Source organism: Falco rusticolus, chromosome 7 (genome assembly GCF_015220075.1).
Source record: "Falco rusticolus isolate bFalRus1 chromosome 7, bFalRus1.pri, whole genome shotgun sequence".
Lineage (NCBI taxonomy): Eukaryota > Metazoa > Chordata > Aves > Falconiformes > Falconidae > Falco > Falco rusticolus.
In genome coordinates, this window is record NC_051193.1 from 23,756,328 (window position 1) to 23,771,567 (window position 15,240).

A 15,240-nucleotide genomic window follows, 5' to 3' on the forward strand; every position below is an offset into this window, starting at 1 on the left:
GCACAATGTCTCAAGCACTGGCAATTCATGCAGCTGGGATGCCCGGCCACCGTGATGGCATGGCTGGAGGTGCTGAGCATCAGTGTCATCAACTGAAGTCTGTATCTGCCACACTTGCACACTAGCTGCAGCTGCAAAGCAGCCAGCTATTCTTGTAGTAAAATCTTCTGCTGGACTTGCCACATGCATCTTCCTCAGAAATACACATTTTTGTCTAATTACCTAGGACGAGAGAAAAAATCAGACAACTGCAAGTTTGATTTTGAGTGTAATAAAACTAGTTTATTTACACAGTAACATGAATGCCACAGAGTACACAGCAAAGTACCACAGCAAACCAGAGTGTAACTGCCCCAATCACAAAGGAAGGCTTGAAGTTTATATACTTATTTATATAAAAATGTGTAAATATCAATATGAAGCACCAGATAAAGCAATGCAACCAGGAATTCCAAATACAAATTACCCACAAGAATGGATCTGAAAAAAAAAATAAAATCCCTTCTTCAAGGGATTTAAAGAAATCCCATTTATAAAAGTCCACTGATTTTGGAATCCCTAATTTAAAAATAAATTTCCCTCTTTTATTAAAAACAAGAGCATATTCTTAAATGCTCAGCATAATTAAGTTTTAAAAGAAAAAAACCCAAGGATTTCAATTGCAAAACCTTCTAATACCAACAAGCCAAAGGACAAAGAAACAGAAGTTTTGAGTCATTTTTTAAGAGGTGTTATTTATGAAGGGACTATATTCAAATTTACATACTCTTAAATATATATTATATATACAATATATAATATATATATTTTCAGGCAAAAAGGGACCAAGAATACTTTTGGGATACAAAAATTCATATACATACATATATATATTAAAATATGCCCACAGGCACTCATATATATATATGTATGTATGTGTATATATATATATGAACAAATATTTCATCCATGTAAAAAAAGTTCCAACCTCTTCTAAATCCCTGAAATCTTACCCTTTAATTTATGGAGAAAAAAAATAAACTCTTCATAGTCTGAAGTACAAACCAAATTCTCAAAATCTGTAGAGTGGTAAAATGCTTATGTACAGGTAAAGTCGAGTATTTCATGTCTTACTGGCAACTCTGCTTGATCTGAAAGCATTCTGTGGTTTCCAACTAAATGTCAAGTGGAACACCAATGCAAGAGTTACAGGAAATTATTTAAATTACATTCTACACCTATTCAAAATCACCATCCTTCTAATACTGCATCCAGATGAATAATAAAATCCATACAAACGTCTACTAGAAATTCTCTGCAACACAACAGTGGGAAATACTTGCTCCTTCTTCTGAAGAAATTTATCCCCAGTATTTCTTCTGAGAAATATTTTTTGTGTATTCCTCTCTTGAAGTGTTTGGAATCCAGATTAATTGTTTACAGAATATTTCCACAGGTGTATTTATATAGAGGTATTTAAAATTCTATTCTGCACATCTTTGATGTTATCTTACTGCATAACTAAATCATCAACACATCTCTCTCTACATGGACTGAAGGGCTCTGTTCTCTAGGTTTTAAGGAGTTTTAGCAGAACCAACCCTACCTCTGCAAAATCAGAGTAAAATAGATGGCTTAGTCACGCAGGGAATAATGGTCATGTACTGTTTCTACAGAGAAACAGCTTAATTCCTATTTGGGGAAAGTGCATTAAAAAGTCTGATTCTGTTTCCATTGTATCCCTCAGAAAAGTTAAAATTTATTTAAATGAACACAGGACTATTAAATTTATATTTACATATTAGTTTAATTGCTATTACAAAAAAAAGAAATTAATTTAGGTGGGGGATCTCAGCACAAGAATTGAGAAACAGATACATTTCATTTCAGCAGCAAATACTATTTTTACATGTTAAAGTTAAGGACCTACAGTGTGAAGCTGCTGAATAAATTCTCCAAGTAGGTGAACCCTAACAGATGTGATTTATTTAAATAATGTATTTCTCTCTCTAATATGTGGAAATTCCCCTGTGTTAAAATGTCAAGATGATCGATTCATACCTTGTGGGCGCTGCCGGGATGTGCGTAGCATAAAAGATTGAAGGTGAAACATCTCTGTAAATGCTGCAGGCTTTCTTGTCTGTGGGCCAGCAACATGACATCCTAGCTTGAGTTACTGATTTCATCATATCTGAATATTGAAGTAAGACCAGACTTCTATATTTGGATGTTCCAGGGGCTCCAGAATAAAATTCTGGATTCCCTCATTCCTGAAAATCTGTAGGGACGTTACCAGTAGATTCTCTTTATATTCACCAGGTATTGACTGGATCAGATCTGAGGTTTGAGAGATTAGTGAGTAAGTAATCCCCATTTAAGAAATACAAAACATAACCATTTTCCATAACATCTCAGGAGTAATTTTTTACAATTGTTTTAACAGAGATTTGCATTTCACACCACAGAGTATGGTGTGCAGCACATCCACTACCTACAGCAGGAGCAGCCCATCTGACCTTCACTGCTTCTTCCAGACTAATCAGATTCCTCAGCTCCTGGAAGCTGAGTGTCTGCCGTAGATTGTCAAAGCAATACACCTCTTTTGATGCTGTGGTCAGTCTAGACCAATTGACTTGTTATCCACTGTTATTCTCCCTGTGCAGATCCGAAATTTGAAAGCCCACAGTTTTGTTACTTCAGGTTTATGCTACACTACAAGCAACTTAAAAAGAACTCGTTCACATAAACTCCAGAACCAAACCTCACTGAATAGATCAACCCAGTACCATACAAAGTACAGCATTTAATTTTGTAAAGACTTTTGCATCTTAATGTGGGCAGTATTATTTCTAGGGCTATTATGAAAAGAGTAAGATCTCCACCACTGACCAGCTACATTTTAGTTTTTGACAAGGCACTAAACATTGTGAATCCAATCACTGTACTCTCTCTGTAACATTAGAGAGGTTTTTAATGGCTCTAATATGATCAGAAACCACTCATCGTAATTCTCCAAAACAAGCATTTGATTTTTCCAGAGATTAGTTTCCACTGGAAAAATCTTTAGAGTTCATGTTAAAAATATTTGAATGACAACTTTTATTAATAGAAAAATATATATTTACAGTCAATACTGTTATCTTAGATTTGCAGCTCTTCCTACTTCTTGAACTCAACTGAAAGTGCAACATTGCTAAAAAAAATTTCAAGATCTGTGCACATATTCAAGTAAGATATAACATGCACAGCCAGGGGTTTTGTTCCTGTCATACACAGGATCCCAGTTACAAACAGAGCGGGTTTTTTTCCTTTTGCCTAGCAATTATGCTGTAGCATTCTTAGGATTTGTTTACAATCAGTTTAATACATACATTCTCATATATTTATGTGGCACAATCTGTTGCTAGTATGAAGGGCCACCACAAACACAGTTACAATCATCAGCTATGGGCAAATCTGCAAAGTCAGCCTCAAGCTCTTCAAGGAATAGCTTGGGACCGATTGTGTTTGACTACTTTGACCATTCTTTCTTTTTTAAAGAAAAAAAACACACGACATTACAAATAGCTAAAGTTTACCCAGTGCTGCACAAGAAAGAGATTGGTAGTGAACATCTATCCATGCTTGATTATGCTGCAGAGCTAAAATGAGTATTGGTTCATCACAAAAGTTACAAACTGAAATTAGATAGCTAGAGATACAAAGGCTTCGGACCACCTGCATTAAATGCGTATGGTTGTAAAACATTCACAATTCAACTTTGCATGTACGTGTTGACATGAAAGTGGCACTGAGAACATGCATCCAGAGACACCTACCAGCTTCAAGGAAATCAGCCCACTGCGATGGCAGTGGTCCAAGAATTGCTCGTACAGCCTGTAGGAGTTAGGCAAGAAGTTATGTGCACACATGCACGACGAAACAAACACAAAACCAGACCACAGAGAACAAGAAGCTCTACTCATAGCTCAACACATTGTAACTAATAGCTAATAGATAGTATGTGAGTGACTTGTCATGCTCAGTGTAGTTAATCTATGAGAGCATTGCCCTCCTGTGTCCAGATAAAGGAGGGCTGCACTGAACGTGTGTGTGAGTCTCTGTGAAGGTTCTTCTGTGAGCTGCTCAGCAGTAGTGTAGAAACTTGCTTTCCTGATGTAGTGGGATTACCTCAACCACATACATTGCACTTGGGCTTTTAATGCACTGTCCTCTTTTTCTGCATCAATGCCGTCATCCCTAACCTTTTTGCTGAAAAGGGGAAGAAAAAAATATATATCACATTAAAATATATTATCCTTATCCTTGCCTGATCCTTCACTGATACAGGTGAATCAAACAGAAGAATAATAATCAGAAGTTTCAAAAAAATATTTAGAAAGGTCACAAAGACAGTCTATACTACAGCACAATCGATGTAGGCTTCCACACAGAATTCAGCTTAGCTCTGATAGATGCCAGAGATACAGACATTTCAACTCCTCCAAATGTATGGTGTGGATCCAGAGCTAGTTTTGCTGACTTTTAAGCCTGCAGGACTGTTTGTTCAGTTTCCATGCATCTGGTCCAAGCATGCATATGCTGTATAAAGTGGCTATTTGTTTCAAGGCTGAAGTGAATTGATTCCTCACAGTTTTAACAATTAAAATGAAACATCAATCCATAAAAAGAACACATGGATATCTGTGCATTTATGTGCCAGTAAAGTAAAGGAAGGGGCTGCAGATCTAGCATCAGGTAAAGGCTGGTGTGTAAAGTGAACACTGTAATGTACAGCTTTAAAAAATACATACAAGAATTGCACATAGATCCATAGGAGAGAAGCACAGGCTCATAACTAGGGCTGTCTGCTTTCCATCACCTGGGTCAGAACATTCAGTATCACTTTTCCCCCTGCATCCAGATCAATTCTTCAAAGCAATTCAGGAAACAATTCAGAGCCTAGCAATACTGAGCAAAGACACCATCGTTACAACTGCAGAGGTTCCATAGGAAACAGCCATTAGGTCAGGGAAGGAAGTCAACAGCGGCCTCTGAAAGTGAAAAGCTCCTTCAGGTTAAGTTTTTAAAAATTCTGTCTCGAATCCTCACTAATTCCTGCTCTAGTCCAAAACTCTGCAATGCTCTTTAAGCTATTCTGACAACATTCCATTATTAGGGTGTTGTCTATAGCAACATTAGAAAACGCTAGTTAAAACAAAAAGAGAGATGCAGCCAAACACTGCTGTGGGAAAAATGGATCACGATACTGTTGGCTGTGGCTGCCAAACTCATCAGCTCCCTCAATAATTAGACAACAGTGTTTCTGCCCCCTTGTTTCTACCCTTCAGAGAACTGTGTCTGCAGTAGAAGTGTCTCCATGTGGCCTGTTAGCTACACACAGACAAGCTCTAAACATTTCTATCTCCTGCCAGCGTACCAACAGAGCCAATTTCAGTCCCACTTCACAATATGGCACAAGTGACAAGAGAGACCAAAATAAAACACAAGAGGTGGCTGTTATTTTGATCCCCAGTCCATAGCAGTGATTGTCAGAAAGGTTATGTACATCCTATCCATTTCGAGTCAGGCTTTAGCGCCTTTTGCAGTGGAAGGGGAATGTCAATTGCCCACCATGTGTTGTATTGTTCTTGTATAAATGTAGTAACAGCTACAGTACATCAACAGTCCAGGCTGGTGAATGTCATGTAGGAAATGGGATAGATGAAGTGTGCATACTCTGCTTTTTAATGCAGAGGTCTTAAGCTAAGGGGCAACAGTCTGATTAAGGCAGCACTGTTGAAATCACGGATCCGTGGTTAGAAAGGATATAGGTAGGCAGTGAGTCAGAGGCAGCGAAGGAGGGAAGAAGACTGAACACCAATGCTTACTGCCCACTGACACTTGCTGCAGTCAGCAGGATAACCACATCTGGAAAGACAAAAAGGAAGGTGTAACATGTAAAAGAAAGATCAGGATCTGTTTGGTTGAGACCAAAGGAAAGAGGAGTCCAGCCCGCTTGTGGAGGGCTGACTAAGCTAAGAGAAAATTTTGCATGGTATGTGGAATGGAAGCAAATGAGTGGATCATTCATTTCACATTTACAACTAATTCATCTCTGCTTATGGTTACTGCTATTCACTAACCAATGCTACACAGAAATGGCAGAAACTATCCAGAAGAGGAGGGCAATTTGTTTACTGCAGTGGTAGAAATAGTGGTATCAAAGTTTGCGCTCCTTTTCAGCTAGATACTAATCATGTTACATACTGTCTGATCCAAATGCAGTCGTGTGTATATATAATCAATCCCTAACAGGCCTGGAAAAACAGTAAAGTTTCTGTCACATTGGGTACATGATGCAGTTTCTCCAATTAGAACCTATTTGCTCAGAGTTGCTGGCTTTGATACCTGGGCTATTTTTTAATATTTCTATTTAATCACACTTGTACAAAGTGTGAGCCCTAGGGCAGGCTGGGGTGAGGGCTGGGGTGGAGGTGGGGGGTGCTTCATGAAAAGCAACAGGCTCTACAAACTAGTGCTGCTGCATGATTCTCACAATGCGATGAAGTGAGTCTATAGTGGCAAAAGCCAGATACTGACAACAAAGCCAGTCTTCCAGAATAACTCCACAGTCCCTGTCCAAGGACTTCTCTGCAAACTTGATCATCAGCAGCGTCCTTTTTATATCCAGCCAGTTCTGAAGTACGGCATCTCTCCGCGAGGGGTTAGAAGATGTACTTAGAGCATGGAACAAGTCCTCACGTGGACCCCAAAGCAAACACTGAAGGATTCCCTTGGCTTCTGATATCAGGATCCTCTCTGAAGGGTTGGGATTCAGCAGGAAGCTGGCAAGTTGTTGAAGCCCTTGAGAGTAGAGGGAACGGCAAGGAATCTTGGGGAGATCAGCACGAGTATACTCCTTCTCCTTCAGCTCTGGATTCTCATCAAAGGGATTGGGCAAGTGCAGCATTTCGTAGATGAGGATGCCAGTCTGGAACTCATCACACTTTTTGTACTGTGTTGCAGTGATGATTTCTGGAGCCAAGCGGGACTGATCCCGTAGGATCTCAGGATCCACCATGTGACTTTTCTGCTTGGCCTGGGAAAAATTGCTTACTATTAATCTGGCTGGGCAAGCAGTGTTGGTACTGGGTTCCACAGACTCAGAGGTCAGAGGGCTGCCTCCTGGTCTGGAATGAACCAGCAGCAGGTTCTCTAACCGCAGATCACAGTGTGTGATGTGATAGGGTTTCAGGTGCTCCAGGCCCAAACACAGCTGTAACAGGAGTAGACAGACCTGCCTCTCATATAAATCTGGGCTTTTTGCATGGCGGGGTGCAGATTCTCGCACAAAGTCAGCCACCGTTAAGTATGGGACCTCCCTTGTGATGACCACAACACGGCTGCGTGGCTTGCCGGTGGTCCCCTGGTTGCTTGAGCTGTCTTTCTGTGAAGCCTTTGTATTGGAAGGAGCGTCTCTGTTCTTTTGCTCAGGCTCTTTCTCCTCTTCTTCCTGCTCCTCTTCTTCCACCTCTGGTGCTTCGGCATCCTCCCATGGAAGGAGACGAACTGGCACTTCAGCAAGGAAATGGCCACAGTCCTGTTGGATGTTGAAGTTGATAGCCAGACTCTGCCGGATAGATAGGCTGTGATAATACTGCTGGGACTCTTTAGCTTTGCTTTTACAAATCTGGGGGAAGAAAATAGACAGAAGAGACATAACAGTAACTCATACATTTGCAAATTCTATGGTTGTTTTTTTTTTAATATGTACTTTGTTGATGGGTATCCACAGTCTAGCCCTAAACAGAAGCGCTGAAAATTTTTTTACTGAACTGACCTTTGGCAGACTATCTTAATGCATGTAACAGTTTTATGCTGTGTTGTTCTCTCAGCTTTGTGTGAAGCTTGAACAAGATAAAAATAATCCACAGAAATAGGAGATACAAAGAACCATGCACACAATATTTGAGCATATGATCAAACGATCACACACCCACAGGAATGCACTGTCATCACGTGTCTTTTCTGTAATGCATCCATATGAACTAAACTTCCATTATGTTTATAGGGACAGGACAGGTTTCTCTTTATCCTGCCATTTCAATTTTTTCCTGCCTCCATCCCTAAGAAGCAAGATTTTAATGTTTCAGAGCTTCTAAAAACTGTTCTGCCTTAGCTTTTATTTTTCCTTTATGAGTCCAGTAGCCTACTGTGCCATCAGCTGACTTACACCTTACCAGTAGGGAATCTCATTTCCACTCTGTCCTATGCATTTTACAGGGCGTTCATGAACTTAAAAGTACGATGAATATTGTGGTAAATTAATTTACAAGTGAGAAACACAGAAGATCACAAAGACTGTACCATCTGTGCTACTTTGTTGTGTTGCACAGAGGGACAACTGCAAATGAAATTCTGTGCAGAATGAAAGCTTGCTAATCCCAAACTGATAGCTTGTTCTTGGCATAGCCTTGTTTTCCAAGAAGGTCAGTTTGATCTCTGATTGACCTCATTTTCTTGATCTGGCTTTGACTTTTTAATGATGTGCCAAAATTCAGAATGCTACTCTGCTGTGACTGAACTTGGAATGGGCTAAAATTTTAACATATGTAGTTTTATTTTGATCTGAAGCATGAAGTTCTGGGATGGCCTTTACTGCCAAGAAGCTCCACTAGGAAACTGAATACCAAAAAAACATGCTAGCACACTGTGACAAACTAAACATAACTAGAAAATAATTGCCTGCTGCCTCTAGGAAACTGTCAGCCAAATTCAGCCCAATACTATTTACTTCTGCACTGCCTTATTTTATACTTGGGACTGGAACCATCGCAGAAATCCTAAGGTTTTACTGCTAGAACTTCTGCTGCCCTGTGGCAATCAAAGCAATAAATTTTAATTGCTCCTTTTGAGCTGTCTGCACCTTTGCAGTTCCTGTTATCCTGCCTGAGCTGCATTGCAACACGTGGCTGTGGCCAGAACACACACATGCTGCAGGCCATAACCCTGCTGGTTTTTTTTCAGATCTGTATTGTTCTGTGTGGACTCTGAATCATGATTTCTGTGTGTCTGTCTATGATATTGTACAGTAATTTCCTTAAGAATTTTAAACTGGAAGTGGAAGTAGTTTACCTCACTGACAGTAATTATCTTGTCTAACTATTATTGAGTTTGTTGGTTTTTTTAATAAAAACAATCCCTGCTGTATCACTGCCTTAGGGATACTAAGACGTAAACTCATCCAATCCACTTTGTACAAAACACTAGTGCTTACTGCTGCTTTTACTTTAGTGTTAACTTTTCCACTACATATTTGGAATTACTGATAAGACTGTGGTTTAAGAGGAATGTTTATCCGTATTGTCCTGGATCTATCAACTACTTAGAAGGTGGTACTGCACTTAGTGAAGGAAAAATACCTGAGGGACTGGATTTTTACGGAAACCTTTCCTGTAAGGGAATTTCTTGGAAAAGTAGTTTTCTGATCATGAATTATTTACTGGTTTTATTTATAATGTTTCAGTCAAAATGATTTCTACATGGCTGCAACTTTTTTGCACAGGATATTTACTAGATCAGGTGACAGTGAAGCAAAAAGCCTAATACAATGCTTTGAAACAACACACCCCTACAAACAATACTTCTGATTATCCACAACAACAGAACAAGTTGTGCTTGTTCGCCAGATTTATCAGAGCAGCTTTTGCTGGTGATTCCACCAGAATATAAAGGTGCACTGGTACATCCATCAATGGTACATCATTCATACTGCACAAAAGGTTCATTCTTTTAAATTTAATTCAGCAGTAGTCAAATGGTTAAAGCTTAATGTTTGGTAGTGCTTCTGTAATTTCTACTTTTGGAGATAAAATATGAAAATGTAATTTATTTTTTTTACTTATGCATTAAGTCTCTTGACACTGCTTGGGATGAATCTCTTGTTTTCTACAAAGAAAATAATAATCATAAAATCCCATGATCACATTTTTTTTCTCAAATCTAATATTAAAATCATAGAACTTAAAAAGTGTCTGAATTGTTACCCAGTGTTGCTTAGGTAGTTCTACAAAACTCAAAAGAACTACATAAATGTCCACTGTCCAAAGATGTGGTTCCATTTACACTTTGAAAGTGTATTTCTAAGGCTTGATAAAAAATAACAGGACAACTACAGTTTGGATTCAATAGGCACACCAGTAATTTTAATGTCACTACTTTTGACATCCTGTTTTGGGGACAAGGGATTTAAGATGGCAGGAACACACAGCTTATTTGTTGGAGAGACATTATTATGTAATTCAGCTCACACAAAAAGTACTCAAAATAGATTTGTTAAAGCTAAATTCCCCAAATCTCTGCATAATGTAATGGCAATCTGACATGAGATTTTGTACAAATGTGATCCTGGACCGATGGCTTGTAAGTCAAAGATCAACTTGGGGCAAATATTAAGACAAAGTTGAAATCTAGTATAACTGATTATAGGGGAAAAAAATATCCAGTAACCACAGTTTAAACAATGCTATATAATTAAACTATTAGCATAGAGAAAGCAGTAATGAAAATATGTGCTGAAGAAACACACAACTGAAGAGAACCTAACTCAGCTGAATGTATAATGTTTAAGATATGTGAAAGAGAAAATGGAAAGACAGTAGTAATCCTGTATGCTGGTCCTGCTTGGCTTTTAAAGAAACCAGAGAACATGTGTAGTGAGAGTATCACATGAAGTGCTAGGGAGGGTATTTTTAAGAGTAACTTTTCCTCTCATTGTAACAGCACATGGTGACCTCCTGCCCAAGGACATTTGTGGATATTTCACTCACTCTCAAGACCATCACACCTGCAATTAATTGTGTTAGTCTGAGAACAATTTTTAAGGCATGTGAATTAAGAGAGAAAAAAAATCGTATTTGACCATGCTATGTTGCTGCTCATTCTTCTCACTGGCTTTCTACAAAAGAAGCATATTTAAGAGGACAGTAGATAAGAAAACAAGTACATAGGTCTTGCCTGTCAGAGAATACTTTAAGAGCAGGTCCATACTGTGCAAAAAGGAATCACGTGAGCGATAACCCAAACCTGCTTACATAGAAAAATACCACTTTGGGTCCTACAAGCAACCATTTTTGTGTCATTGCAATAAACCCAAAAAAACCCAAACTGAGCAATGCCAGACTGTTGATTCTGCAACCAGAGTCGATTGCCAGATATACTCATGGTCTGGTTCTTGGCTGATTTGCCAAGATGCCACTGGATGTGGCATCTACAAGACATCCATATTTCCTTTCACATCTTGTCAGAAAGAGGTCCTTTCATAAGTGAAGAAACATGAATGGTTATGCCCACAAATCTGCCTTAAAAAGATGCCTTTTCAAGTTTCAGAAGAACCTATCACTTGCACCAATCTTATCTTTCAGTTTTTTATCCCTTTCCTGTACATGACCATGCAGGAGTGGTAACAACATTTTCTTCCTGTAAAGCATCACCCTTCTGGGAATGTCAAAAAGCTCTATTAGGAATAATCAATTAGGCCTCACACCTGTGTTTGGCAATAAACGTTTTATCTCAGTTCCAAGAGGAAGGAGTCAGGAGTTCAACGATTTACTCAAGGTCACACAGGAAGCTGTGAGTCTCTGCTGTCTTTCTCACTATCACCCTACCAGATAAGCATTGAACGCTGTAGAATAAGCCGCTCAGGAAGAACTACCTATATAAAAGTCCATAAAGTAACAATATCTAGTGAGATACCTGCCAACTATTTATTAATATATTAGGAGCAAATCTAGTAAATCTTACTTATGTGTTAGCTGAAGAATAAACTAGACACAAATCAACTGTTTGTTTAGTAAAAGACCACAAAACTTAACACTGACAAGTTTCACTCTTTTCTTAGTGTAGCTTATATGGCAACACTGATGGCTAGGCAGAGCTTTTGAAAGGCTGGTAATGCACACTGGTGAAACTATAAGACCTTGTATGGGAATGGAAAGATAACTTTACCTTTAAAATTACATGGCTCTGAAAACAGAGAATTTTGAAATCTTCCCTATCTACAAGGAATAATTTAGCATCATCTGCTTGCAGATGAATCAAAGGATTTTGTTACCGCAGGTTTCCAAAAAAATGCTGTCATGTGTTAAAATAATACAGCTTTTTCTTCAATAGTTCATTAAACAATGACTATGGTAAAGACTGAGTTGTGCTGATTTGTTTCAGTAATTTTGGTGCTGCAAGAAAAACGGATGAAACAGCAGATACCAAGGCCACACACGGTTCTTTATAGAAGGAAGCACCTGTGTCTTGGGAATGTTCATTTTCAGAGTGCTGCTGCTTTGCAAGCAGCACGCACTTATATTTGTAGGACCTATCACTACTGCATGTGTTGCAGATTATGGTTATTGTTGTTACATGTTTTCATTGCTCTCTAGGTTACCCTTTTTCAAGCCCCTCTTACCTTGACTGCGTAATTGTTGAGAGGATCTTTTGCATATGAAGCTGGGTAGTAAACTGCATCGCCTGCCTCGCAGCATGGCTTGTCACTGGTTAGCCTGAAATCCGACCAGCTGTCCACCCCGAATCGCAACTGGTCTTTCTGTCCAGCCATGAACAAGTCTTCACATTTAAGTGCCAGCTTCTTGAGTGAATCTGTGTGAAGGCTTCGGATTTTACCTACCACCTCTTCCCAATTTTCAATTCCTCGATAAAGTGCTTGCCTTTGTGGCTTCTGGACACCTTTGCCCTGCTTAGTCTGTGAGAAGCGCCTCCCTGTTAGAGACTCCATGCTATTGGAACACCGGTCCTTAATACTGATAGTGGTTAGGCTGGAAACACTGTTAGTTGCTGAGGTGGTTGCCCTTAGTTTTTCTGTAGGCCTGTCCAAGGAATCTCCAGACTCATTGTCCAGTACCTTGAGCTCCAGGCTGACCGAAGAGCAGGCACTGCTTGCTTCCCAGTTGGTGTCGATATCATAGGTGGGATTGGCCACAATGCACAGGTTGTTCTCCAGAGCCTGCTTCTGGAGATCTCTGGGAGTTGGCTCTGTGTTAGCTCTCAAAATTGTTTTCTTTGGCAGTGGAGGTGGTGTTGGTTGTAAGTTGTTCATTGTCTCCTGGTCTACTAGTCCTCCAAAGGCAATGGCATCATCCAAAGCTCCCTTCGGTTGCCTTGGCTGTTTTGGAGGTATCATGGCTGCTCTGGACTGTCCTGTAATAAGATGACAATAGTAACAGAAGATACGTTGCATGTGCTGTTCATATCTGCACTCTGAAAACAAGTTTAAGGCAAACAAAGTGCAGGTAACTAGGACACCCCCACCCCACCCACCTCCCATAGTTGAAGAAAACCTAAACATATATCTGAAAAGATGAACTAATTAGAAACCAAAATCATTAAATCTGCATCACTACATACAGGCAGTCTTTATTTGACCTTGGCCTACATATTAACATCGGTTTCAGTGCTAGCAATGTTGCCTTTTTACATCCCATGGGATTAATGACAAAAAACTGCATGCAAAAACCAAACGTCAGTTTTGGCACCCTGGTCAAATTCCAGTTTCAGTAATTATACCCAGCCTCACATAATTCATTCTGCAGTCTATCAACTATAGTATTATTCCTTACTTCCTATTCAATTCTGCTAAAATTATAGGTGGATGCTGCTAAGAGGTTTTGCACTATTTCTTTGATAGGTACATTCCTCTGGCAGGTAAGGTGATTTTTTTTATATAACCTCACCTGGTATCGCTTGGATTGGAAATGTGCTAAAGAGGCTGTAAGCATTACTTCAGAGTGGAAACCAGAAAACTTCAGACACAATGTAATTTAGATACCTAGGTGGTCACATCAGAAAGTCAGAATTGCCCTAGCAGATTGATGAGGTGAAAACAGGGAAGTTAAGCCTACTTTCACTCAGGTTGAAAGTGTATTGCCACTGCTTTCAATGAGAGTAGGATCATATTCTGAGATTACAAACCCAGAAGTATTTTTTACCCTACAATTTAAAACTCACACCCCCTCCCTGCTAACCGTAACTTTCTCTAATACATTTCCCTTTTTCACTTCCATGGGTGCCTTTGGTGGCAATATTATGTTCATAGATAACTTGACAGAGATTCATTCAAGAGATTCCAAATGGCAGGCTACATCATGAAAGCATGGAATATTTCCACTGACAGACTACTTTCAAACATTTGTGTGTTTCTAGGGAAGATAAACTTCCTGTCATGTGTTTTGGATAGCTTTGAGAGAGAACAGTTATGTTTTACAACTGCCACAGTCCTTGGAAATGAAGAATAAATAAAAGACAATAAAATAATATAGATAAAAATCCCCCAATACAAGTGACCAACTTGCTGCTCTGGGACAGTCAAACAGTTGTTACTTATATCAAGATGAGATTTTTCCACTCTTAATAATCAACTGCTATTTTCAGAGAGATTATTTTACAAGTTTTCTGCTACTCCTGTGAGGTTCATTGACTCTCCCAGTAAGGCAGGAAGCCAATTTTTACAGTTGCAACACAGCATACATGAAAAGGATGCTCTGTATTATTGCAGCTGAGCATCTTTTCTAATAAGGGAACAAGAAGTAGAAGAGCACTACAACTATTTGAGTATTTATAATTATGTTGAATCACAGAATTGTTTAGGTTGGAAAAGACCTTTAAGATCATTGAGTCCAACTGTTAACTTCAAAGTCCACTAACCTAACACCACCAAGTTGACCAAATCCTTGTAAAGAGAAGACTGAACTGGAATGCTGAACCAAACTGGGGGGATCTCAGATTCAGATTTGAATTACATCTCTTTGGTCCATAATTAATAATAAATGACTTTGGAGTCTATGAAAAGAAAAAAGATAGCTTCCTTTACACTTGAAAATATGTTGTTACAGTTTTTACAAATACATCAAACTAAGATCCTCTTAGCCAGGACGCAAAAAAACCTGGAATGCTGGGTTAGAAAACTGAAAAGGACTTCCCAATTTCCGATAATGAGAGAGGACTGTACTTTTATATGTATCCACAAACAGAATAGCCTTGGCTCTTGAATTCTTAACAATCATTCTCTTTTCAATCATTCCAAAGAGACACCATCACAAATACAAGTTTTATCTCTATCTTCTGTTTAAGCTCAAGGAACCCTCAGAAAAGCCTTATGGATTTTGTGGTAAGGCTGGATGTAGGAGGTTTTGACGTTGATAATATGCAGCTGTGGCCTTGCTTTGACGATGTGCAGCTGTGAGCCTGCAGCAAAGAGGTAAATAACTTTGA

General features: G+C 39.1%; 1 protein-coding gene across 5 annotated transcripts in view; it reads right to left on the reverse strand.

The window, feature by feature from the left end:
- Nucleotides 1–260: 260 nt before the first annotated feature.
- Nucleotides 261–15,240, reverse strand: part of PEAK1 (pseudopodium enriched atypical kinase 1) — a 119,958-nt gene continuing 104,978 nt past the window's right edge. For 4 of the 5 annotated variants that reach the window (XM_037393812.1, XM_037393814.1, XM_037393811.1 and 1 more), the window contains 2 exons: nucleotides 12,422–13,170; nucleotides 261–7,651 (listed from right to left, as the gene is read on the reverse strand). In XM_037393812.1, coding sequence (XP_037249709.1) covers nucleotides 6,494–7,651; nucleotides 12,422–13,170 — 1,907 coding nt within the window. In that variant the 3' untranslated portion in view covers nucleotides 261–6,493. Of the gene's footprint in view, nucleotides 7,652–12,421; nucleotides 13,171–15,240 lie in introns of those variants that run through there. The other variant, XM_037393815.1, reaches the window with a different exon arrangement.